We start from the raw sequence: 27,652 nt of genomic DNA, 5'->3' as shown, positions 1-27,652 counted from the left end.
ACCGTACCGTACCGCACCGCACCGTACCGTACCGCACCGCACCGCACCGCACCGCACCGCACCGTACCGTACCGTACCGCACACATGTACATTCTATAGAGTCTTTTCTTGATATTTTTTTTATCCCACGATTTTGTAACCCATTTTTCACCCCTGTGTCAATCATCTAATGTGATCCTGGGCTCTACACATACCCTCCACCAACCTAGTTCCCGATATATGGGGGACTATGGGGGACAAGGGGAGACCAACCTAGTCCCCATATACTGTATGGGGGACAAGGGGAGACCAACCTAGTCCCCATATATGGGGGACAAGGGGAGACCAACCTAGTCCCCATATATGAGGGACAACCAAGTCATTAAAGGGACGCTCCGCAAACTCAGATCTGTTGCACAATCAATGTATTTATTTAGCCAGCTTTGGGTCTCTAATGACTTCACCCCCAAGTCATTATGAAACCCTTGTCGAATTTATACTGAATTATTGAGTCAATGTTTAAGTATTAAGTAAGCTAAACATTATTGAGCGTTTGAATGTCCTCCATAAATAATGTTCTCCTCCGGGTGTTATTGATGGCAAGACTTTAAATCAATAATGAATGAACACTTTCAAATGCAGCAGTAACGTCCATTTGACACAACATTACCTCGCAACGACACTTAGGGCCCTATGTTCACCCCTCATCCCTAACCCATTTAGACCTGAGACACTTAGGGCCCTATTTTCACCCCTCATCCCTAACCCATTTAAACAACGACACTTAGGGCCCTATTTTCACCCCTCATCCCTAACCCATTTAAACAACGACACTTAGGGCCCTATTTTCACCCCTCATCCCTAACCCATTTAGACCTGAGACACTTAGGGCCCTATTTTCACCCCTCATCCCTAACCCATTTAAACAACGACACTTAGGGCCCTATTTTCACCCCTCATCCCTAACCCATTTAGACCTGAGACACTTAGGGCCCTATTTTCACCCCTCATCCCTAACCCATTTAGACCTGAGACACTTAGGGCCCTATTTTCACCCCTCATCCCTAACCCATTTAGACCTGAGACACTTAGGGCCCTATTTTCACCCCTCATCCCTAACCCATTTAGACCTGAGACACTTAGGGCCCTATTTTCACCCCTCATCCCTAACCCATTTAGACCTGAGACACTTAGGGCCCTATTTTCACCCCTCATCCCTAACCCATTTAGACCTGAGACACTTAGGGCCCTATTTTCACCCCTCATCCCTAACCCATTTAGACCTGAGACACTTAGGGCCCTATTTTCACCCCTCGTCCCTAACCCATTTAGACCCACTTAGGGCCCTATTTTCACCCCTCATCCCTAACCCATTTAAACAACGACACTTAGGGCCCTATTTTCACCCCTCATCCCTAACCCATTTAAACAACGACACTTAGGGCCCTATTTTCACCCCTCATCCCTAACCCATTTAGACCTGAGACACTTAGGGCCCTATTTTCACCCCTCATCCCTAACCCATTTAAACAACGACACTTAGGGCCCTATTTTCACCCCTCATCCCTAACCCATTTAAACAACGACACTTAGGGCCCTATTTTCACCCCTCATCCCTAACCCATTTAGACCTGAGACACTTAGGGCCCTATTTTCACCCCTCATCCCTAACCCATTTAAACAACGACACTTAGGGCCCTATTTTCACCCCTCATCCCTAACCCATTTAGACCTGAGACACTTAGGGCCCTATTTTCACCCCTCATCCCTAACCCATTTAAACAACGACACTTAGTGCCCTATTTTCACCCCTCATCCCTAACCCATTTAAACAACGACACTTAGGGCCCTATTTTCACCCCTCATCCCTAACCCAACGACACTTAGGGCCCTATTTTCACCCCTCATCCCTAACCCATTTAAACAACGACACTTAGTGCCCTATTTTCACCCCTCATCCCTAACCCAACGACACTTAGGGCCCTATTTTCACCCCTCATCCCTAACCCATTTAAACAACGACACTTAGGGCCCTATTTTCACCCCTCATCCCTAACCCAACGACACTTAGGGCCTTATTTTCACCCCTCATCCCTAACCCATTTAAACAACGACACTTAGGGCCCTATTTTCACCCCTCATCCCTAACCCAACGACACTTAGGGCCCTATTTTCACCCCTCATCCCTAACCCATTTAAACAACGACACTTAGGGCCCTATTTTCACCCCTCATCCCTAACCCATTTAAACAACGACACTTAGGGCCCTATTTTCACCCCTCATCCCTAACCCATTTAAACAACGACACTTAGGGCCCTATTTTCACCCCTCATCCCTAACCCATTTAGACCTGAGGACGATTCTACAAAAAATGAATTCCTTCTAAATTCTGACAGTTTTCTGAAAACCCCCCCCTACCCTCTGTGGGGCCATGTCAGTGGTCATTTTCATGTCAAGGACCCCCAAAATGATATGTAATTCTAACATACATGTATGTCGTCCTAAGGTCGGCTCTTCGGTGCTACTGAAAATGTCTGACGAGACGAAATCATTTGGGCACTACAGCAGCGCCGAAACGGCGGTTAAAATAGGAGTATGAATCGGCCCTAACAGGTCTTGACTCCTCCCTGCAGGCCACCAGGACAAGCTGGGCGTGGCAGAGACATATTTTTTATCCCACGATTTTGTAACCCATTTTTCACCCCTGTGTCAATCATCTAATGTGATCCTGGGCTCTACACACCCTCCACCAACCTAGTCCCCATATATGGGGGACAAGGGGAGACCAACCTAGTCCCCATATATGGGGGACAAGGGGAGACCAACCTAGTCCCCATATATGGGGGACAAGGGGAGACCAACGGACTTGAACTCATGCTTCCTTCATGCCTGAGTGTCCAAGTTGCTCCTTTACACCTGACAGGGGGGAGTTTCCCTGGTTGGACGTAGCGCGTGGAAGGAACACGTTATTCCAACCAGTTCCTTCCCCCTCCATCAGGCGCCCCGGCTGGCCAGGGGGAGGCAGTTTAGAGAACAGGATTACTGCATGTTTTTTGTGAGGGTACCTACCCTAGGGGACACGGGGAGAACATGTGAGGGTACCTACCCTAGGGGACACGGGGAGAACACTAACAGGTCTTCACTCCCCCACCCTCCCCACCCAGGCCACCAGGACAAGCTGGGCGTGGCAGAGACCAAGCTGCTCCACACGCTCCACTGGATGCTGCTGGAGGCCGCCCAGGACTGCAACCACGAGCCCAGCCTGGGCCACGGCTGGTCGGCGGGCAGCGGCAGCAGCAGCGGCGGCGGTGGCGTTGGCGGCGGTGGTTTCCTCCAGCAGCCCACCGGGAACCAGGCGGGGACCAACCAGGGGTTCCCCTCCTCGCCGTCGGGGCCGGGGGGCCCCCCACCCCCACCACCGGGGGGCTCCTCCTGCTCGGGGGCCGGTTCCGGGGCGGGGGCGGGGCCCCAGCCGCCGCGGCACGGCGAGGCGCCGCCGGAGGAGGACGAGCAGGCGCGCGCCAAGCTGTTCAACAAGAGCATGGTGACCGTGGAGCTGTTCGTGTTCCTGTTCGCCCCGCTCATCCACCGCATCAAGGTGTGTTGCAACATTTATGGGCCCTCTGTGGGGCGACGGGGCCTTCTCTGTGGCCCCTACCCTCTGTGGGGGCCACGGGGCCTTCTCTGTGGCCCCTACCCTCTATGGGGCCACAGGGCCTTCTCTGTGGCCCCTACCCTCTGTGGGGAGACAGGGCCTTCTCTGTGGGGGCGACGGGGCCTTCTCTGTGGCCCCTACCCTCTGTGGGGAGACAGGGCCTTCTCTGTGGGGGCGACGGGGCCTTCTCTGTGGCCCCTACCCTCTGTGGGGAGACAGGGCCTTCTCTGTGGGGGCGACGGGGCCTTCTCTGTGGCCCCTACCCTCTGTGGGGAGACGGGGCCTTCTCTGTGGGGGCGACGGGGCCTTCTCTGTGGCCCCTACCCTCTGTGGGGAGACGGGGCCTTCTCTGTGGCCCCTACCCTCTGTGGGGAGACAGGGCCTTCTCTGTGGGGGCGACGGGGCCTTCTCTGTGGCCCCTACCCTCTGTGGGGAGACGGGGCCTTCTCTGTGGGGGCGACGGGGCCTTCTCTGTGGCCCCTACCCTCTGTGGGGTGACGGGGCCTTCTCTGTGGCCCCTACCCTCTGTGGGGAGACGGGGCCTTCTCTGTGGCCCCTACCCTCTGTGGGGTGACGGGGCCTTCTCTGTGGCCGTCCCTACCCTCTGTGGGGTGACGGGGCCTTCTCTGTGGCCGTCCCTACCCTCTGTGGGGTGACGGGGCCTTCTCTGTGGCCGTCCCTACCCTCTGTGGGGTGACGGGGCCTTCTCTGTGGCCGTCCCTACCCTCTGTGGGGTGACGGGGCCTTCTCTGTGGCCGTCCCTACCCTCTGTGGGGTGACGGGGCCTTCTCTGTGGCCGTCCCTACCCTCTGTGGGGTGACGGGGCCTTCTCTGTGGCCGTCCCTACCCTCTGTGGGGTGACGGGGCCTTCTCTGTGGCCGTCCCTACCCTCTGTGGGGCGACAGGGCCTTCTCTGTGGCCGTCCCTACCCTCTGTGGGGTGACAGGGCCTTCTCTGTGGCCCCTACCCTCTATGGGGGTGACGGGGCCTTCTCTGTGGCCCCTACCCTCTGTGGGGGCGACGGGGCCTTCTCTGTGGCCCCTACCCTCTATGGGGGTGACGGGGCCTTCTCTGTGGCCCCTACCCTCTATGGGGGTGACAGGGCCTTCTCTGTGGCCCCTACCCTCTATGGGGGCGACAGGGCCTTCTCTGTGGCCCCTACCCTCTGTGGGGGCGACAGGGCCTTCTCTGTGGCCGTCCCTACCCTCTGTGGGGGCGACAGGGCCTTCTCTGTGGCCGTCCCTACCCTCTGTGGGGTGACAGGGCCTTCTCTGTGGCCGTCCCTACCCTCTGTGGGGTGACGGGGCCTTCTCTGTGGCCCCCCCTACCCTCTGTGGGGTGACGGGGCCTTCTCTGTGGCCGTCCCTACCCTCTGTGGGGCGACGGGGCCTTCTCTGTGGCCGTCCCTACCCTCTGTGGGGTGACGGGGCCTTCTCTGTGGCCGTCCCTACCCTCTGTGGGGTGACGGGGCCTTCTCTGTGGCCGTCCCTACCCTCTGTGGGGAGACAGGGCCTTCTCTGTGGCCGTCCCTACCCTCTGTGGGGTGACGGGGCCTTCTCTGTGGCCGTCCCTACCCTCTGTGGGGTGACGGGGCCTTCTCTGTGGCCGTCCCTACCCTCTGTGGGGTGACAGGGCCTTCTCTGTGGCCGTCCCTACCCTCTGTGGGGCGACATTATTTTTCTCCAAAAATAGCAGATGTACAAGATCGCCACTTTGTGCCGCGCTGCAAGCTTGTAGATCTGGTATTCTGTAATGGCAAACGCAACAACTAAAATGACACGGATGCTTTCCTGGTTTTAAAGTGCACATTAATTATACGATGAAATTAACGCACGCACACACACGCACGCATGCACGCACGCACGCACACATGCACGCACGCACACACGCACACACGCACGCACGCACACACACACACACACACACACCCCTATTGATCTCTGTGTAAACAGATTGGTTTTACTACCCCAGGGGATTACCTCCGTGTTTGCCTGCCGTGCGACAAATTATGTTTTGAGTGACAACGCAGCGGGAGCATTACATGATCCTAAAAGTTCCTAATGAGATCCTGGGATATGATGATGGTGTGTTATGTGTTTTTAAAATAATTACTCTTCAGCCGGGGCTGGGACATTAACCATTGATTTTTATTAATTACAGAAAAAGAAATAACGCGATTTATTTATTTTCTTTTCCCGCAGGAGTCTGACCTGACCTTCCGATTGGCCAGCGGCCTGGTCATATGGCAGCCAATGTGGGAGCACCGCATGCCCGATGTCCCCGCCTTCTCGGCGCTCATCAAACCCGTCAGAAATATCGTGACGGGTGAGTGACGCACGGAAAAAACACCAACAAACACAACCATTTTCAAACCCGTCAAACTTGTTAATCCATGGGTTGTTAATCCATGGGCGGGATCCCCTTTTGGTGTTAGCATTATGCTATGCTTTAGCTATTAAAAAATAGCAGATCTACAACCTCGTAGCGCGCCACCGAGTGGCGCGCTACGAGCTTGTAGGTCTGCTATTTTTTGAAAAATCAAAATCGAAAAACGACTGACATTTTCAGAATCTGATCTCAGGTCAGATTTGGTTAATCAGACCAGTGTGTGTCCCAGTGGAAACCTCGTATGAATCTGATCTCAGGTCAGAATGGGTTAATCCATTCTGGGCGGGATCCCCTTTGGTGTCATATAGTATAAAGTATAGAATAAAATACATTTTCTTCTAAAATCTTATGATATTTAGTCGGCTAGTAAAACTAGACTAACACTAATTAATTCCAGGTGACTAAAATGTAACTAAAACTATTCAAAAAGACTATGACTAAAACTAAAATCTAATTTTGCTGCTCAAAAACACAACACTAGGGAGTCCGAAAACATTACAACATTGCTTTTAACCCATTCTGACCTGAGATCAGATTCATACGAGGTTTCCACTGGACACACACTGGTCTGATTAACCAATTCTGACCTGAGATCAGATTCTAAAAAATGTCAGTCGTTCTTCGATTTTTCAAAAATAGCAGACCTACAAGCTCGTAGCGCGCCACTCGGTGGCGCGCTATGAGCTTGTAGGTCTGCTATTTTTCAATAGCTAAAGCATAACATAGTGCTAACACCAAAATGGGTGCCCGCCCAGAATGGGTTAATTGATCTTTTATTTTTTGTTATTCATGTCCTCACTGTATTGCATTGTATTTTAATGTTGTTCTTTTCTTTTATTCTCCATTGTTCTGTAAAGCACTTTGAGCTGCATTTCATGTCATGAAAGGTGCTATACAAATAAAGTTTTATTATTATTATTATTAAGGTTTAGAGATATGCGGAGTGCAAGAAACCACTGTAGGGATTTTTATTTTTTTTAATTTTCTATCATGTTTTTATTTTTTATTTTTGTTAAAAAGGGGGTTTCCCACCACCCCACCATTCATTTAATTTCTAAATGTATACCACAGTGAAGCTAGTCTTTATTTATAAACATATACCACAGTGAAGCTAGTCTTTATTTCTAAATATATATCACAGTGAAGCTTAGTCTTTATTTATAAACATATACCACAGTGAAGCTAGTCTTTATTTCTAAATATATATCACAGTGAAGCTTAGTCTTTATTTATAAAATATATATAAATTATTATTACACAGTGAAGGGTGGTCTTCATTTCTAAATATATATCCCAGTGAAGCTTAGTCTTCATTTCTAAATATATACCACAGTGAAGCTTAGTCTTCATTTCTAAATATATACCACAGTGAAGCTTAGTCTTCATTTCTAAATATATACCACAGTGAAGCTTAGTCTTCATTTCTAAATATATACCACAGTGAAGCTTAGTCTTCATTTCTAAATATATACCACAGTGAAGCTTAGTCTTCATTTCTAAATATATACCACAGTGAAGCTTAGTCTTCATTTCTAAATATATACCACAGTGAAGCTAGTCTTTATTTCTAAATATATACCACAGTGAAGCTTAGTCTTCATTTCTAAATATACACCACAGTGAAGGGTGGTCTTCCTTGGCTAGTTTCCAAGTCTACTCTAAATGCATTCTCCTAAATCTGCTCCAATTGCATCTCCTGCAACCCCCTCTATTCATTCTGCAGATCATGTATATAATTGAATCTAATCTTATCCACAATCGTGCAGCCAAGAGAAACTCCCTGGTCAACAAACAGTGCAGCCCCTGTGGATCTGGCAACCCGTCCGCTAACCCCTGTGGATCTGGCAACCCGTCCTCTAACCCCTGTGGATCTGGCAACCCGTCCGCTAAGCCCTGTGGATCTGGCAACCCGTCCCCTAACCCCGGTCCCATGGTGAGTGAATGTGTTAAGCCATTCTGAACGGGAACGCCATGTGGTGTTTTTAAGCATTATGTTATACTTTAGCTATTGAGAAATGGCAGATCTACAAGCTCATATAGCGAGTGCCGCACTACGAGCTTGCTATTTTTGAAAAATTGTGAAAAAGTGTCGCAAATTTGGAATATATATTCTTTCAGAGTGAACGTTTTTAACTGAAATCGTTGCTTCTTGTGGGGGGGTCCCTGGTACAACATATTTTATATATGGGGGTCCGCAGCCAAATACATATATATTTTTGGGGCGTCCTTTAAATATATTTTTTATCCCACGATTTTGTAACCCATTTTTCACCCCTGTGCCAATCATCTACTGTGATCCTGGGCTCTACACACCCTCCGCCAACCTGGGGAGAGCAACGGACTTAACTCATGCTCCCTTCATGCCTGAGTGTCCAAGTTGCTCCTTTACACCTGACAGGGGGGAGTTTCCCTGGTTGGACGTAGCGCGTGGAAGGAACACGTTATTCCAACCAGTTCCTTTCCCCTCCATCAGGCGCCCCGGCTGGCCAGGGGGAGGCAGTTTAGAGACCAGGATTACTGCATGTTTTTTGTGAGGGTACCTACCCTTGGGGTGTCCTTGACATGAAATGGTTTGAGCACCACACTGACATAGAAACATGAGTTTTTCAGAAAACTGTTAGCATTTTTGAAGGCCTTTGTAGAATCATCCTCAGGTCTAAAATGTGTTAAGCCTGATCCATGCTTACTGTAGCTGTGGCGCACTGACAAAAATAACAGATCAACAAGCTCACGGCGCGTCACAGCTGCAGCCCGGCGTGTTGTCGGCTTATACTGTAGATCGGCTGGTTTTTTTTTTGGAGCTCTGCTGCGCGACAAGGCGGCCAAGTATAATTCAGATCTACAGCAACTACAGTATGATTGAATGCGTCCGAGCAGGACACAGACACACATCCGCCCTCCCTCCCCTCCCCTCCCCTCCCCCCATCTCTCCCATCCCACCTCATATTCATTAGTGCCGGAAAGGACGTCCATCCATCGCTATAGCCAGGCTCCTCTGTCACAGCAGACACAGACTCTGTCCTCCTCACATGAGGCTCCTCTGTCACAGCAGACACAGACTCTGTCCTCCTCTATAGCCAGGCTCCTCTGTCACAGCAGACACAGACTCTGTCCTCCTCACATGAGGCTCCTCTGTCACAGCAGACACAGACTCTGTCCTCCTCTATAGCCAGGCTCCTCTGTCACAGCAGACACAGACTCTGTCCTCCTCTATAGCCAGGCTCCTCTGTCACAGCAGACACAGACTCTGTCCTCCTCTATAGCCAGGCTCCTCTGTCACAGCAGACACAGACTCTGTCCTCCTCTATAGCCAGGCTCCTCTGTCACAGCAGACACAGACTCTGTCCTCCTCACATGAGGCTCCTCTGTCACAGCAGACACAGACTCTGTCCTCCTCACATGAGGCTCCTCTGTCACAGCAGACACAGACTCTGTCCTCCTCTATAGCCAGGCTCCTCTGTCACAGCAGACACAGACTCTGTCCTCCTCTATAGCCAGGCTCCTCTGTCACAGCAGACACTATACTCTGTCCTCCTCACATGAGCCACAGCTTCTGGCTGCGCCCCCCCCCCCCCCTTTAGTGAAATGGATACAACATGTATATGTAAATGAAAGAAATGTAATGTACAATCAATCAATCAACTTAATTTGTTCAGACTCAAGGTCCAATAACAACAGACAACATAAAACACTGCATACAGAGAGAAACACCCCTAACCCATAAAAACATAATTTTACAATAAACATTCATACCAGTGCTTCCAAAAAGCAGACCGGTACCTGGTGCTACTGAAGCTGGGGTTACATACAGTAGCAGCATAATTATGCAGTTTTTAGACTCATTGAGCCGACACATAAATTTGTACATCAGGTTTCTCAGTAGGGCATGAAAGGTGTAAACTATACAAACTCACAACATGTCGAATTGTGACGTTTTGTGAGCTTGTAGAGATTTTACACATTTTATCTCTCCTTTTCCAATTGGTGCCCACACTTTGAAAACGACTGGATTATTATTATTATTATACTGCATGTGATTGATGTCTTCCCCCGCCTCTCTTTCTCTCTCTCTCTCTCTCTCTCTCTTCCCCCCCCCCCCCCCCAAACAGGGGTTCCAGGTGGTCTGCGAAGCCGCCCAATCGGATTCGTCGTCCCCCGGGGCTGGGGATCAGAGCTGTCGCCGTGGTAACTCGGTGGAAAAAGGCGGCCCCTCCCAACAGCCTCCCACGGTCCAGGGGCTCTCCAAGAAGAAGTGAGTGACGTTTTAAAACCAAATCACCATAACGTTGCGTGCACGTGTGTGTGAACGTAAGTAAGTAATACGTTGTGCAGCACTTTGCATAATGGCGCTATAGAGCGCCACAGTCCCGCCCCCTTTCAGAAAAGCGAGTGGCCCAGGAAGTGGAAGCCCCATGCATTCTCCCATCGGCACTTTTAATATAATTTATTTAAAGACGGTTACGCCGCGGACAAAGCCAATTCGGATCGTGACGAATCATGACAATGAACACAATATTTTGGGCCGATCAAATAATTTATAAGACGAAAAATAAAACAAATGGTGTTGTCTCCTGACTTTCTTTTCTTCTTTCTAATGATTTGATCGTCCCAAAACATTGTGTTCATTGTAATGATTCGTCACGATCCGAATTGGCTTTGTCCGCGGCGTAACCGTCTTTAAATAAATTATATTAAAAGTGCCGATGGGAGAATGCATGGGGCTTCCACTTCCTGGGCCACTCGCTTTTCTGAAAGGGGGCGGGGACTGCGGCGCTCTATATATAATGAACGCACCATTTCCCGTTGTTACACGTACAAGGCAAGGTAATTCTGCTGAAGTAATGCGCTGGAAGGGATGACTGTATTGGCAGTGTCTCTGGTCTGGTCTGGTCTGGTCTGGCCTGGCCTGGCATTTTCAAGATAAAACAAAATGCAGATCTACACACGCAGATCTAGTGCGGCACTCAGTGCCGCGCTGTGAGCTTGGAGATCTGCTATTTTTCCAACAGCTAAAGTTTAATATAATGGTTTAAAGCGGTTAAAAGCTACACGGTAAGTGTCACTTGATCAGTGGAGCGGAGATGATTAAGTGCCTCCAAGATCCTTTTCGTAGCGAACCAACCATTCCCCAGAAACCCTCCCTGACTCAGCGAAATGATTTCAATGCGGTTAATCAGTGATGTGGAAGTAGATGCACGTTGTAATGCAGACTATATGATATGATATGATATGAACTTTATTTGTATAGCGCTTTTCAAAACATAGTTCCAAAGTGCTGCACAGAACAGGATTAAAAACAAGATAAAACAGACAGTAACAAGATTATAATGGCAAACAAAACAATATCAAGCATGTATGTACAAATTGGCTAATTAAGTAGTTAAAAAGTACTCTGTATAAAGGTGAGTTTTTAGACGAAACGTGAAAATGGGGACGGATGGGGCTACCCTAATGTGCACTGGCAGTGCATTCCACAGTTTGGGAGCTCGAGCGGAAAATATAACAGTGTTGATTCTGTCGTTGTGCGTGCGTGCGCGAACGTAAGTAATGCACGTCGTGCAGCGCTTTGCGTAATGGCGCTATATATAATAAACGCACCGTACAGGGTAAGGTAAGCCAAGGTAATTATGCTGAAGTAATGCGGTGGATGGGAGGACTGTATTGGCAGTGTCTCTGGCCTGGCATGGCCTCACCTGGCATGGCATGTCTTGGCTCGGCTCGGCTTGGTTGGGTTGAGCGTGCCCATGCCTGGGGTCAGCCTGGCATGATCACTCTGCCTCACTTCACACTGCAGAGGGCAGACTGGTCATGGTAGCCTGTCTGGTCACTGCAGAGGGCAGACTGGTCATGGTAGCCTGTCTGGTCACTGCAGAGGGCAGACTGGTCATGGTAGCCTGTCTGGTCACTTCACATTGCAGACTGGTCATGGTAGCCTGTCTGGTCACTTCTCACTGCAGACTGGTCATGGTAGCCTGTCTGGTCACTTCTCACTGCAGACTGGTCATGGTAGCCTGTCTGGTCACTTCTCACTGCAGACTGGTCATGGTAGCCTGTCTGGTCACTGCAGAGGGCAGACTGGTCATGGTAGCCTGTCTGGTCACTGCAGAGGGCAGACTGGTCATGGTAGCCTGTCTGGTCACTGCAGAGGGCAGACTGGTCATGGTAGCCTGTCTGGTCACTTCTCACTGCAGACTGGTCATGTTAGCCTGTCTGGTCACTTCTCACTGCAGAGGACAGACTGGTCATGGTAGCCTGTCTGGTCACTGCAGAGGGCAGACTGGTCATGGTAGCCTGTCTGGTCACTTCACATTGCAGACTGGTCATGGTAGCCTGTCTGGTCACTTCTCACTGCAGACTGGTCATGGTAGCCTGTCTGGTCACTTCTCACTGCAGACTGGTCATGGTAGCCTGTCTGGTCACTTCTCACTGCAGACTGGTCATGGTAGCCTGTCTGGTCACTGCAGAGGGCAGACTGGTCATGGTAGCCTGTCTGGTCACTGCAGAGGGCAGACTGGTCATGGTAGCCTGTCTGGTCACTGCAGAGGGCAGACTGGTCATGGTAGCCTGTCTGGTCACTTCTCACTGCAGACTGGTCATGTTAGCCTGTCTGGTCACTTCTCACTGCAGAGGACAGACTGGTCATGGTAGCCTGTCTGGTCACTTCTCACTGCAGAGGACAGACTGGTCATGGTAGCCTGTCTGGGAAATGGGAATCCCGTAAACTGAGCATTAAAGTGGTTCTCAACCCCGGACCACTGGTTGAGAACCACTGCTCTACCTCATCTCATTTCCAGTGGCGTGCGTACATTAGGTTTCTTTAAGCCAGTCACACACGGCCGTGCAGAGGCAGGCAGAGAGCTTTACACACACACACACACACACACACACACACACACACACACACACACACACACACACACACACACACACACACACACACACACACACACACACACAGAGAGAGCTTTATAGCTCCATTGTTTCTCAGTGTGCACTCCACAAAGGCGGATTAATTGCCTGGTCATGGTAGCCTGTCTGGTCACTTCACATTGCAGACTGGTCATGGTAGCCTGTCTGGTCACTTCTCACTGCAGACTGGTCATGGTAGCCTGTCTGGTCACTTCTCACTGCAGACTGGTCATGGTAGCCTGTCTGGTCACTTCTCACTGCAGACTGGTCATGGTAGCCTGTCTGGTCACTGCAGAGGGCAGACTGGTCATGGTAGCCTGTCTGGTCACTGCAGAGGGCAGACTGGTCATGGTAGCCTGTCTGGTCACTGCAGAGGGCAGACTGGTCATGGTAGCCTGTCTGGTCACTTCTCACTGCAGACTGGTCATGTTAGCCTGTCTGGTCACTTCTCACTGCAGAGGACAGACTGGTCATGGTAGCCTGTCTGGTCACTGCAGAGGGCAGACTGGTCATGGTAGCCTGTCTGGTCACTTCACATTGCAGACTGGTCATGGTAGCCTGTCTGGTCACTTCTCACTGCAGACTGGTCATGGTAGCCTGTCTGGTCACTTCTCACTGCAGACTGGTCATGGTAGCCTGTCTGGTCACTTCTCACTGCAGACTGGTCATGGTAGCCTGTCTGGTCACTGCAGAGGGCAGACTGGTCATGGTAGCCTGTCTGGTCACTGCAGAGGGCAGACTGGTCATGGTAGCCTGTCTGGTCACTGCAGAGGGCAGACTGGTCATGGTAGCCTGTCTGGTCACTTCTCACTGCAGACTGGTCATGTTAGCCTGTCTGGTCACTTCTCACTGCAGAGGACAGACTGGTCATGGTAGCCTGTCTGGTCACTTCTCACTGCAGAGGACAGACTGGTCATGGTAGCCTGTCTGGGAAATGGGAATCCCGTAAACTGAGCATTAAAGTGGTTCTCAACCCCGGACCACTGGTTGAGAACCACTGCTCTACCTCATCTCATTTCCAGTGGCGTGCGTACATTAGGTTTCTTTAAGCCAGTCACACACGGCCGTGCAGAGGCAGGCAGAGAGCTTTACACACACACACACACACACACACACACACACACACACACACACACACACACACACACACACACACACAGAGAGAGCTTTATAGCTCCATTGTTTCTCAGTGTGCACTCCACAAAGGCGGATTAATTGCTTCTCCCTCTTTATGGTGTGAATTTTTAATTGTGATTGCCTGTGTGTGTTAGTGCGTGCGTGCGTGCATGCGTGTTTGCGTTCGTGCGTGTTCTTGTATTTTGACACCAGCATATAATTTCCCCTAGACTCTGGAAACAGTGATGAGAAAGAAGGTCAATACAAGCTGAGTATTAGATATAAGATAAAGACGCGAGACACTGAATGACTGTAAATGTACAGTACAGCTCTTGACTGCAGATTACAGAGAGGGACTTGTTGTGAGAAACAAATGGTTCGACTATCAGCTGTTTTGCACGATAATACAGAAACATGCACTGCTGCTGCAAATATTTCAGCCTTGCGTGTTGTACTGTATGTCTGTAACGGATTCTAATTTGCAATCCTTTGCCTAAATCGGCTTTTGCGAGATCATCATTTTTCTACCTTGCATCTTTGCAAATGCATTCATCATCACAGTAATCCTGGTCTCTAAACTGCCTCCTCTCATCCCCTATTGGCCAGTCTGACGGAGGGGGAAAGGAACTGGTCAGAATAACGTGATCCTTCCCCTCCCCCCCTGTCAGGTGAAAAGGAGCGGCTTGGACTCCTCATGCAGTGAAGGAAGCATGAGGTCAGTCCGCTGCTACTCTCCCCAGGTTGCCAGAGGGAGTGTACATATATAGCGACCAGGATTACATTAGATAATTGACATTGGGTGGAGAAAAAAAAAGGGTTGCAAAATCGTGGGATAAAAAAAGAAAAAATGATGTATGCGACGAATGATTGGTTCCTCCACTGCGCCGGGCGACGCCCACTGCCCGTCCGTCCGACCGTCCGTCCGACCTGCGATGCCGAGTCAGTTTCCACGGCAACGGCTTCCAGCTGCTGCTGCATCGTCTCTGACGACACACACGGGCTCAATCTGTCTCCATGGCAACCTGACACAACAGTTGCTGTGCGTGCGTGCGTGTGTGTGTGCCTGTGTGTGTGACTGTGTGTGTGTGTGTGTGTGTGTGTGTAACTGTGTGTGTGTGTGTGACTGTGTGTGTGACTGTGTGTGTGTGTGTGTGTGTGTGTGACTGTGTGTGTGTGTGTGTGAGCACACGTGCGCCGGCTAGACAGTGAAACATGATGCGTGCAGCCTCTCTCCGCTGTACTCTCTGTCTGTCTCTCTCTCTCAATGATCCATGTAGATATTGATCCATCTCTTCTGGCTCGATTTATTATAACGACTGTGATTAAATGCTTCTCTGTCTCTCTCTCTCTCTCTCTCTCTCTCTCTCTCTCTGTCTCTGTCACAGCCTTTCTGCTTGTTCCTATACCTAATGTTCTCTCTCTCTCTCTCTCTCTCTCTCTCTCCCCCCCCCACCCCTAGATAGGTTGTGGAGTCTCTCTCTCTCTCTCTCTCTCTCTCTCTCTCTCTCTCTTAGGGTATAGTATTCTTCTCTAATATGTTCATATTTTTTAACATGCAGTCAAGAAGTGGAGCTCTGTCTCCACCACTCTTTGACTACAGCGAGAACACAGCCTGTCCTCTCTCTCTCTCTCTCTCTCTCTCTCTAGAGAGGTGGTGTATAGTGTAGTCTCTCTCTCATAGAGAGGTGGTGTATAGTGTAGTCTCTCTCATAGAGAGGTGGTGTAGTGCAGCCAGTGTTCCATATGATGTAGTCTGCAGTCATCAGCCTCTGACCTTCATCACTGCTTATTTACAGTGGACTCACGTAGGCTTAGACTCTCTCTCTCTCTCTCTCTGTGTTTGATGCATTCTTAATAAAGGCCGTGCGACGGAGACTGATGATGATATTTACAGGAGAAATGGTGAAGAGAGAGAGAGAGAGAGAGAGAGCTCTGTATCATGAACAAGCAGACGTGCATTCATCTGGCTGGTAGAAGCTAATACAATATAATATATATTATATAATAGTAAATGTTATTGGAATGCGTTCAGTTCTTATATATATATATATATATATATATATATACACAGAGCAGCGACTACACTTCACTTCAAATGTTGAACTTTGGGTACAACCTTTGGTTGTGTAGCCCTACACTGTAGGCCCTACACTGTAGGCCCTACACTGTAGGCCCTACACTGTAGGCCCTACACTGTAGGCCCTACACTGTAGGCCCTACACTGTAGGGCGCATCGTTTAAGTCCCAAATGTTATGGTCATCGTCATGTGCTTATTACAGTATGTTGCTTGCCATTGCCAATTAATCATTCTGCCATTACTTACTGCCATTCATTAATCATTGCCATTGTGGGCATCTGTAGGTTAGTGGGTAGAGGGAGAGAGAGCTCATGGCTTCTCCCCCGTTGAAGTGTCCTTGAACAAGACTCCTAAGCCCTATCTTCTCCCCTATAGTCTGTGTTGAAGTGTCCTTGAGCAAGACTCCTAACCCCTACCTTCTAGTTCTCATCTGGCAGAATTTATTTTCTCCCAAAAACTGTCGGGATTTAGAAGAATTTTTTTTCGCCAGAGGGCGCAGCTGTATAGCGCGCACACACACACACACACACACACACACACACACACACACACACACACACACACACACACACACACACACACACACACACACACACACTACAGACACTTACAAAAAAACAAAATAAACACACACACAGTAGAAAACTTAAAAGAAAATAAAAGAAAACGTAATAAAAATAGTACGTAATTTATTCTAATTGTTGTTATTGCAATTCACAAGCTGCTCTGGCTTCCTTGTGTATAGAATCGGTTCTCTGGTCTTATTATTATTATTATTATTATTATAATAAATGACTCCATCTCTCCCTTCCTCCCTTTGTTGTCATTGTGAATGAATGCATGGGACCCGAATGGAAACAAGACCGCTAAGGTCTTTCTTCGGTACCATCCTTTTGGACCAATGCTGTGCTTGACTGTACCCTGTACTGTTTGCATCAAAAATTATCAATCAATCCTCTCGTCCCTCCCCCGTCTCCATCAGGACGTCGGCGCCCGCCGGCGTGCCTCCGTCGCTGGCGCAGCGGGCGCGCTACGCCACCTACTTCGACGTGGCGGTACTGCGCTGCCTGCTGCAGCCCCACTGGACGGAGGAGGGCGTGCACTGGGCGCTGCTCTTCTACCTGACGCGCCTCCGCCACGTCCTGGAGGAGAGGCCGGAGCGCGGCGGCCCCGCCGAGCCGCTGGCCCCGCCCCTGCCACGCCCCCGCAGCAGCTCCATGGTGGCCACCACGCCCTCCCTCGTCAACACCCACAAAACGCAGGTGTGTGTGTGTGTTTAACCCATTCTGACCTGAGATCAGATTCATACGAGGTTTCCACTGGACACACACACTGGTCTGATTATAACCCATTCTGACCTGAGATCAGATTCATACGAGGTTTCCACTACTGGACACACACTGGTCTGATGAACCCATTCTGACCTGAGATCAGATTCATACGAGGTTTCCACTGGACACGCACTGGTCTGATGAACCCATTCTGACCTGAGAAAAAAATGTCAGTCGTTCTTCGATTTTTCTAAAATAGCAGACCTACAAGCTCGTAGCGCGCCACTCGGTGGCGCGCTATGAGCTTGTAGATCTGCTATTTTTTAAATAGCTAAAGCATAACATGATGCTAACACCAAAACGGGTTCCCGTACAGAATGGGTTAAAAACGAGCTCCGTTTAATCAGACGCCGCGTTCTGCGATGTGAGGATGTTGGATGCCGATCTTTTAGCCAAATCAGGCGTGGAATGCGAGAAATGATGACTTGACAATGCATTTGATGTTGCGTTGTTCTTGCCTACTGTAAATCACTCTGGATTAAGAGCGTCTGCTAAATGGACTGAATTGTAATATCATCACTGCCGTCTCCCACTGGTGCGTGCGTGCGTGCGTGTGCGTGTGTTTGTGCGTGTGCGTGTGCGTGTGTGCGCGCGTGTGTGTGTGTGTGTGCGTGCGTGTGCGTGTGTTTGTGCGTGTGCGTGTGTGCGTGTGTGCGTGTGTGTGCGTGTGTGCGTGTGTGTGTGTGTGTGCGTGTGTGTGTGCGTGTGTGTGTTTGTGTGTGTGCAGGACATGAGCATGAAGTGCAACGAGGAGGGGAAGTCTCTGTCGTCGGAGACGTTCTCCAAGGTGTCTCTGACCAACCTGCGCAGAGCGGCCGTCCCAGACCTGGCCTCTGACCTGGGGATAAACATCTTCAAGAAGGTGTGTATTTTCGGTGGTGAGGTGACCACCGCTCCGGTGGTGAGGTGACCACCGCTCCGGTGGTGAGGTGACCACCTGAGCTGAAATAACGTTGAGCGGTGGTGAGTAAAAACAGAGAGAAGGGCGGTGGCGGTGGTTTGCTCTTCACCGCGGCTCAGTGACGTCATGTTGTAGTTCGGTGGTCACCTCAGTGACGTCATGTTGTAGTTCGGTGGTCACCTCAGTGACGTCATGTTGTAGTTCGGTGGACACCTCAGTGACGTCATGTTGTAGTTCGGTGGACACCTCAGTGACGTCATGTTGTAGTTCGGTGGTCACCTCAGTGACGTCATGTTGTAGTTCGGTGGTCACCTCAGTGACGTCATGTTGTAGTTCGGTGGTCACCTCAGTGACGTCATGTTGTAGTTCGGTGGTCACCTCAGTGACGTCATGTTGTAGTTCGGTGGTCACCTCAGTGACGTCATGTTGTAGTTCGGTGGTCACCTCAGTGACGTCATGTTGTAGTTCAGTGGTCACATCAAATGACGTCATGTTGTAGTTCGGTGGTCACATCAAATGACGTCATGTTGTAGTTCGGTGGTCACATCAAATGACGTCATGTTGTAGTTCGGTGGTCACATCAAATGACGTCATGTTGTAGTTCGGTGGTCACATCAAATGACGTCATGTTGTAGTTCGGTGGTCACATCAAATGACGTCATGTTGTAGTTCGGTGGTCACATCAAATGACGTCATGTTGTAGTTCGGTGGTCACATCAAATGACGTCATGTTGTAGTTCGGTGGTCACATCAAATGACGTCATGTTGTAGTTCGGTGGTCACATCAAATGACGTCATGTTGTAGTTCGGTGGTCACCTCACCACCGTAAATCCAGACTATGTATGAGCCTTAAAACCACATATTACACACCCCCCCAGGAAAGTGTTCTAAATCTCCATTAACATATATTTAAGTTGGGCCCGTTGTCGTTGGTCAGGTACAGAAACGTCCCGGACCGTTTTGGCGGGCCGGGCCCTGGTCGCGTCCAAACGGTCTTGCAGCGCTCTATAGCAGCTATAGGATGACCTGCTCTCTCTCTCTCTCTCTCCTTCTTCGTCCGCAGTTTAAGAACCGCCGCGATGACCGCGAGAGGAAGGGCTCCATCCCGTACCACCACGCGGGGAAGAAGCGCCAGAGGCGCATGGGGGTCCCCTTCCTGCTCCACGAGGACCACCTGGACGTGTCGCCCACGCGCAGCAACTTCTCCTTCGGAAGCTTCTCCGGCCTGGGAGACGACCGGCGCGCGCTGGACCGCAGCGGCTGGCAGGCCACCATCATGGGTATGTAGGCAGGCAGGCGGTGGTGTGAAGCAGGCCACCAAAAGGAACTGGTTGGAATAACGTGTTCCTTCCACGCGCTACGTCCAACCAGGGAAACTCCCCCCTGTCAGGTGTAAAGGAGCAACTTGGACACTCAGGCATGAAGGAAGCATGAGTTCAAGTCCGTTGCTCTCCCCTTGTCCCCCATATATGGGGACTAGGTTGCTCTCCCCTTGTCCCCCATATATGGGGACTAGGTTGGTCTCGCCTTGTCCCCCATATATGGGGACTAGGTTGGTCTCGCCTTGTCCCCCATATCTCCCCTTGTCCCCCATATACTAGGTTGGTCTCCCCTTGTCCCCCATATACTAGGTTGGTCTCCCCTTGTCCCCCATATCTCCCCTTGTCCCCCATATACTAGGTTGGTCTCCCCTTGTCCCCCATATCTCCCCTTGTCCCCCATATATGGGGACTAGGTTGGTCTACCCATGTCCCCCATATATGGGGACTAGGTTGGTCTCCCCTTGTCCCCCATATATGGGGACTAGGTTGGTCTCCCCTTGTCCCCCATATATTTGTCCCCCATATATGGGGACTAGGTTGGTCTCCCCTTGTCCCCCATATATGGGGACTAGGTTGGTCTCCCCTTGTCCCCCATATATGGGGACTAGGTTGGTGGAGGGTGTGTAGAGCCCAGGATCACATTAGATCATTCACACAGGGGTGAAAAATGGGTTACAAAATCGTGGGATAAAAAATATATATATAAAAAAAAAACAGGCCACCATCATGGGTAGGCAGGCGGTGGTCGTGTAAAGCAAGTGATTCCCAAACTTCCTCATGACAAGGGGCACCAAATTAACCCATTCTGACCTGAGATCAGATTCTAAAAATGTCTTCTACATCATCCTGACAGTTTTCTGAAAAAGCTAATGTCTTCTATGTCGTTCAGTCGTTCTTCGATTTTTCAAAAAATAGCAGACCTACAAGTTCGTAGCGCGCCACCGAAAGTGAATGAAATGGTCTGTCGTCTCTCTCTCTCTCTCTCTCTCTCTCTCTCTCTCTCTCTCTCTCTCTCTTTCTCTCTCTCTCTCTCTCTCTCAAAGGTAAATTCAGGGGCAGCTCGGACATGAGTGCCGACGTGGACAGCCTGAGTGCCAAACACTCTCACTCTCACCATTCCCTCCTCAGAGACATGCCTGACCACTCCAACAGCCACAGCACTGACCACACCGTTAAGGAAGGTAAGGCTCTGCTCAGAGACATGCCTGACCACTCCAACAGCCACAACACTGACCACACCGTTAAGGAAGGTAAGGCCCTGCTCAGAGACATGTCTGACCACTCCAACAGCCACAACACTGACCACACCGTTAAGGAAGGTAAGGCTCTGCTCAGAGACATGTCTGACCACTCCAACAGCCACAACACTGACCACACCGTTAAGGAAGGTAAGGCCCTGCTCAGAGACATGTCTGACCACTCCAACAGCCACAACACTGACCACACCGTTAAGGAAGGTAAGGCTCTGCTCAGAGACATGTCTGACCACTCCAACAGCCACAACACTGACCACACCGTTAAAGAAGGTAAGGCTCTGCTCAGAGACATGTCTGACCACTCCAACAGCCACAACACTGACCACACCGTTAAGGAAGGTAAGGCTCTGCTCAGAGACATGTCTGACCACTCCAACAGCCACAACACTGACCACACCGTTAAGGAAGGTAAGGCCCTGCTCAGAGACATGCCTGACCACTCCAACAGCCACAACACTGACCACACCGTTAAGGAAGGTAAGGCCCTGCTCAGAGACATGTCTGACCACTCCAACAGCCACAACACTGACCACACCGTTAAGGAAGGTAAGGCTCTGCTCAGAGACATGTCTGACCACTCCAACAGCCACAACACTGACCACACCGTTAAGGAAGGTAAGGCCCTGCTCAGAGACATGCCTGACCACTCCAACAGCCACAACACTGACCACACCGTTAAGGAAGGTAAGGCTCTGCTCAGAGACATGTCTGACCACTCCAACAGCCACAGCACTGACCACACGCTCGAACGGACACGCACACACACACGCACACACACACACACACACACACACACACACACACACACACACACACACACACACACACACACACGATTAGGATAATATTTTCAATTTTATCTGTCTCTGTCTCTCTGTCTCCCTCCCCCCCCCCTCCCCCACAGTGCGCTCCCAGATCTCCACCATCACCATGGCAGCGTTCAACACCACGGTGGCGTCCTTCAACGTGGGCTACGCCGACTTCTTCACGGAGCACATGAAGAAGCTGTGCACGCCGCCGGCGGCCGGCGAGCCGCCGTCGCCGTGCGAGGAGCCGCTGGCGTGCGCCAACCTGCCGCGCAGCCTCACCGACTCCTGCATCAACTACTCCTGTCCAGAGGAGGGCGACAGCATCGAGGGCACCAACAACTTTGTGCTGAAGAACGGCATGCTGGACCTCACCGTGAGTCATCAATATATATATATAATTGCGAATGCAGTGAGCACTTACTATGAGACCTAGCAGATCGTGTCTGTCTGTCTGTCTGTCTGTCCCGCTTTTGTGCCCATATATGGAGCTGAGTGATTTGTGTCACCATGACTCAGCCATAACCATATAAGGAGTCCCCAAAGCAGCTATACGGTACGTCCAAAACCCAAATATGTACGAGCTGCGTTCGCTTCCCGCGTTTGCGCGTCTTACTGGTATGAATATATTCACCTCACCGTGAGTCAGCAATATATATATATATATATATATATATATATATATATATATATATATATATATGCGCTCCCTTAGGTCATCAGGGAGGGCCCTCCTAGTTCCTCCTGCAACGCGTCTGGTCACTCGGGGTGGCCGGGCCTTTGGCTCTTAGATTAGCAGAATCAGTGCCTTCTTTTAAAACGCTTTTAAAAACACGTCTGTATGCCAAGTGTTTTTCCTAAATATAGTTTTTTTTATTGTTTTATTGACCCGTTATTTTCTTCATGCTTTATTATTATTATTATCTGATGTCTTGATGTTTTTGTTGTTTTGATGTTTTTATGATTACTGTTTTATAACCTGTCTGTAAAGCACTTTGTAAACTATACGTTTGGAAAGGTGCTATACAAATAAAATTCATTCATATATATATATATATATATATATATATATATATATATTAGTGATGCACTGAATATTCGGCCACAGAAAATATTCGGCAGAAAATGGCTAAAAATGCATTTTCGGCCTATTCGGTTTCGGCCCGAATAGGCAGAAAATATATCACCGAATAGTGTATGTAATGAATGCATTCAAATGAGCTGAATAAATGTTTATGGACCCATAATAGTGATTATTATTGAAGTTAAGTTTTGCCATAACCATTTATTTTGCCATAAATCAGGTATAGCTTTAAGGTACGGCCATGACAGCAATGGTAGGAAAAAAGATATATAATATTAATCATATTCGGATATTCGGTATTCGGTTTCGGCCAAGAATTACCCTTTCGGTGCATCCCTACTATATATATATATTATATATATATATATATATATATATGAGACGTGATGTTGTAGTTCGGCGGTCACCTAACCACCGAAAATCCAGACTATGTATGAGCCTTTACTCACTCACTCACCCCACCCCCCCTCCCCCCCCAGGCGGTGCTGCGGGCGCTCTACGCCATCCTGAGGAACGACATCAGCTCCAGGATCTGCGACGTCTCGCTGAACATCATCGACTGCCTGCTGCAGCTGGGCGTGGTGCCCGGGGGCGTGGCGCCCGGGGGCGGGGCCAACAAGAGGCGCCCCTCCTCCAGACCCCACGACAAGGAGAACCTCCAGCAGGACGCCATGAGGGCCAAGGACACGGGAGGGGGAGGGGGGTCCCAGCAGGGGGTCCCTGGGGGAGGAGGAGGAGGAGGAGGGGGAGGAGATGGGGGAGGGGGAGGAGGAGGAGGAGGAGGAGGGGGGGGGCGGCAGTGGGAGTGGAAGTGGGCAAGGAAGCAAGGATGATATGAAGAATGGCAAGGACACTAACGGCAAGGTGGGTTATCGTCCATAAAAATGGAACGGTCTCGAAATAATACAGATTATTATTCATGTCTATTTCATGTCAAGGAGTCAAAGGACCCCAAACATTATCTGTAATTGGCTGCCGACCCTCATCTGTAAATATGAAGTTCCAGGGACCTCTCAGAAGCTAATAGTTGAGAGATATATTTTCACGATTTTTCAAAAAAAAATAGCAGATCTACAAGCTCGTAGCGAGGCACTCGTGCTTGTAGATCTGCTATTTTTCAACAGCTAAAGCGTAACATAATGCTTAAAACACCTAAAGGGGTTCCCGCCCAGAATGGGTTAAGCATTTGGATATCGAGGACCCCCAAATTATTAATCTGTATTTGGCTGCAGACCCCGGCCCTTTTGAAACTAGTTTGTGCCGGCAGGGACCCCCAGCATCCAAACAAGGTTTGTGTCGTTAAAAGGTTTCAACATTTAATTTTAGAACCACTGAAAAAAAAAAACCCTGAAACAATGCAGGTTTAGAGCTTTGTAGCCCCCTGCTGAAGTGACCTTGTGTAGGGATTCCACATGCACTCATCATAATGAGATTCTATGCATTATGGTTATTAGATTCTGTCTGGGGTTATTTTTTTTGTTATTGCTTTAAATGTAGGTTAATCCAAGTCTGTAATGTGTTGTACTCAACTCTATATCTGTGGGGAATGTGTAGGGCCGGGACTTTATGCGATTAATTTAGATTAATTAACTACAGGAAAATTAATTGCAATTAACTACAGAAAAATTAATCGCAATTAACTACAGAAAAATTAATCGCAATTAACTACAGAAAAATTAATCGCACTTTTTTTTTAAGGCGGAACGTTTCTCACTGGGCACATTTCCAGTACTGAATATAGGCTCATTAGGCTGCTGCACCGCCTTAAGTTGATATTTTTTCAGACCTCCAGTTCTAGGCAACACAGAATGGGGTGACTTTTTATTATTATTTCCACAACAGCATATATTAATGACAGTAAGATGTTGAAAATGAGTGGTATCCTGTAGTCACTATGTAGTCACTGGGATACCAAAAAACATTTGAAAAAAAAAGGTTTCTCGCTGTTCTCAGGTTGAATATTGATATGCGATTAAAATGCGATTAATCTAGATTAATGAACTACAAAGCCTCTGATTAATTAGATAATTTTTTTTAATCTAGTGTAAATGCAAGTTTACTTAAGACAATGATTCATTTAGAATTAGGTGTATATGACGCCTGCAGGCGTCCCTATAGAGCAGGGATGTCAAACTCAAACACACAGTGGGCCAAAATAAAGAAATTGGTACAAGTCGAGGGCCGGACTGTGTTTCAACACACGGGACATTTTTGGGGAGAGAGGGGTGTAGCTGAAAGTTGACCCACAAGTGATATACTTTCACTGCTGATCAATAGTGAAGAGAAGACGCATGCTTGCGCTTGCGGGCCCTCGATACATGACAATCAACTCGCAGTGCATTGTGGGACTTGTAGTATTATATGGTGGTCCGTGCAATATATACCAGAGGGCCAGTTCTAATACTAATTAAAAATATCATCCCCGCGGTCCAAAGATAATTCATTCACGGGCCTGATTTGGCCCCCGGGGCCTTGAGTTTGACATGTACTGTATGCTATAGAGGGTATGCGCATGGAAAACGTGAATGGCAAAGTGAATTTAATGTCGTTTAACATAATTTAATGCAATCAGAATGTAAACTAGTAAACTAGTCGACTAGTTGCCTAATGCCCTAAACGTGCATACACTCTATTCTGGGGGAACATTCTGTGAAAATATCTCGCGACAACGCGTCCTAACACGCCCTTGTTGTGAGCTTGCCTAGTCTGGTCAACAAAGTATTAACCCATTTAGGTGTTTTAACCATTATTATAAACTTTAGCTATTGAAAAATAGTGCCGCGCTATATGAGCTTGTATAGGGTCTGCTACTTTTGAAAAATCGTGTGCAAATGTTTGAATATACGGGAAATATTATTTCACAGCGAACGTTTTAACTCATATTTTTTGCTTCTTGGGGGTCCCTGGAACAACACAAATGTTTGAGAACCACTGACATAGAAAACTGTCAGGATTTAGAAGGCATTTGTAGAACTGCCCTCAGGTCTTAAATGGGTTAAGGGTTTCAAAGTGTTGTGTTTTGTTGTTGTTTCATTAAAACAGGACGAAGGCGGCGGTCTCAGCGCTCACCGGCTGGCTCTAACGATGCTCATTAAGATCGTCAAGTCTCTGGGCTGTGCGTACGGCTGTGGAGAAGGACACCGCGGGCTGTCGGGAGACCGCCTCCGGATGCAGGTCAGAATGTCTTACAATTTACAATTTAGGCATTTAGCAGACGCTCTTAATCCAGAGCGACTTACATTAAGCAAGAACAAAAAGCATGGGAATACATCACATAAAAACATTTATCATGAAACATGCGTAAGCTAAGAAAGTAACAGTGGAATATCTATAATGAAACTATACATATAAGCTATACATCTATACTACTATGATATACATTATGTACTATGACGTGCTATGACTACATACAATGCACTTATGCTGTTTACATAACATGCTATAAGTCTGTATCAAATGCTATCTAAGTCTACAGAATTGCTTTGTCTTCTAGTCCCTCACGGCCTCTCCTATAGGTCAGATGTCTTGTCTTCTAGTCCCTCACAGCCTCTCCTATAGGTCAGACGTCTTGTCTTCTAGTCCCTCACAGCCTCTCCTATAGGTCAGACGTCTTGTCTTCTGTCCCTCATGGCCTCTCCTATAGGTCAGATGTCTTGTCTTCTAGTCCCTCATGGCCTCTCCTATAGGTCAGACGTCTTGTCTTCTAGTCCCTCATGGCCTCTCCTATAGGTCAGATGTCTTGTCTTCTAGTCCCTCAGGGCCTCTCCTATAGGTCAGATGTCTTGTCTTCTAGTCCCTCAGGGCCTCTCCTATAGGTCAGATGTCTTGTCTTCTGTCCCTCATGGCCTCTCCTATAGGTCAGACGTCTTGTCTTCTGTCCCTCAGGGCCTCTCCTATAGGTCAGATGTCTTGTCTTCTGTCCCTCATGGCCTCTCCTATAGGTCAGACGTCTTGTCTTCTAGTCCCTCACGGCCTCTCCTATAGGTCAGATGTCTTGTCTTCTGTCCCTCATGGCCTCTCCTATAGGTCAGACGTCTTGTCTTCTGTCCCTCAGGGCCTCTCCTATAGGTCAGACGTCTTGTCTTCTAGTCCCTCATGGCCTCTCCTATAGGTCAGACGTCTTGTCTTCTAGTCCCTCATGGCCTCTCCTATAGGTCAGATGTCTTGTCTTCTAGTCCCTCAAGGCCTCTCCTATAGGTCAGATGTCTTGTCTTCTGTCCCTTTAGGGCCTCTCCTATAGGTCAGACGTCTTGTCTTCTGTCCCTCATGGCCTCTCCTAGACGCAGTAAACACTGCTTTGGGTTTGTTCTCAGCCAGACGTGGGCGTTGTGTTTCATGCCTCGCATCAGGACGTTTCTGTGTGCACTGTGTCTGTGTCTAATGTGTCTGTGTGTAGTGTGTAGTGTGTCTGCGTGCAACTCTTATTTGGACAGTATTACTTCTTCTCGTGGGAAGGTGTAAGCTTTCACGAGACCGAGTTGAAGCCTGAAAGCCTCCGATACCGTGCAGCGCTGGGCCTGGCTTTTAACCCATTCTGACCGGGAACCCGTTTTGGTGTTAGCATCATGTTATGCTTTAGCTATTGAAAAATAGCAGACCTACAAGCTCGTAGCGCGCCACCGAGTGGCGCGCTACGAGCTTGTAGGTCTGCTATTTTTGAAAAATCGAAGAACGACTGACATTTTTAGAATCTGATCTCAGGTCAGAATGGGTTAATCAGACCAGTGTGTGTCCAGTGGAAACCTCGTATGAATCTGATCTCAGGTCAGAATGGGTTAATAGCAAACGGTTATTTTTGGACACAAGTCGATGATTTCATAATTTG

The 27,652-nt window shown here is 49.0% G+C and overlaps 1 protein-coding gene across 1 annotated transcript in view; it reads left to right on the top strand.

Annotated features, from left to right (window-relative positions):
• The window catches only part of unc80 (unc-80 homolog (C. elegans)), a gene marked incomplete at both ends in the record, with an annotated part of 117,814 nt that overhangs the window by 5,437 nt on the left and 84,725 nt on the right, over positions 1–27,652 (top strand). Inside the window, 12 exon segments of the mRNA XM_080776437.1 lie at positions 3,145–3,578; positions 5,837–5,960; positions 7,790–7,956; positions 10,133–10,275; positions 17,109–17,388; positions 18,185–18,319; positions 19,423–19,639; positions 20,725–20,862; positions 21,842–22,119; positions 23,307–23,612; positions 23,614–23,691; positions 25,870–26,001. Coding sequence (XP_080632563.1) covers positions 3,145–3,578; positions 5,837–5,960; positions 7,790–7,956; positions 10,133–10,275; positions 17,109–17,388; positions 18,185–18,319; positions 19,423–19,639; positions 20,725–20,862; positions 21,842–22,119; positions 23,307–23,612; positions 23,614–23,691; positions 25,870–26,001 — 2,432 coding nt within the window.

Source organism: Protomyctophum bolini, assembly GCF_963924005.1.
Source record: "Protomyctophum bolini genome assembly, chromosome: 11".
Lineage (NCBI taxonomy): Eukaryota > Metazoa > Chordata > Actinopteri > Myctophiformes > Myctophidae > Protomyctophum > Protomyctophum bolini.
Note: the sequence above shows the minus strand (reverse complement) of the source record. Positions and strands in the feature narration are given on the sequence as shown.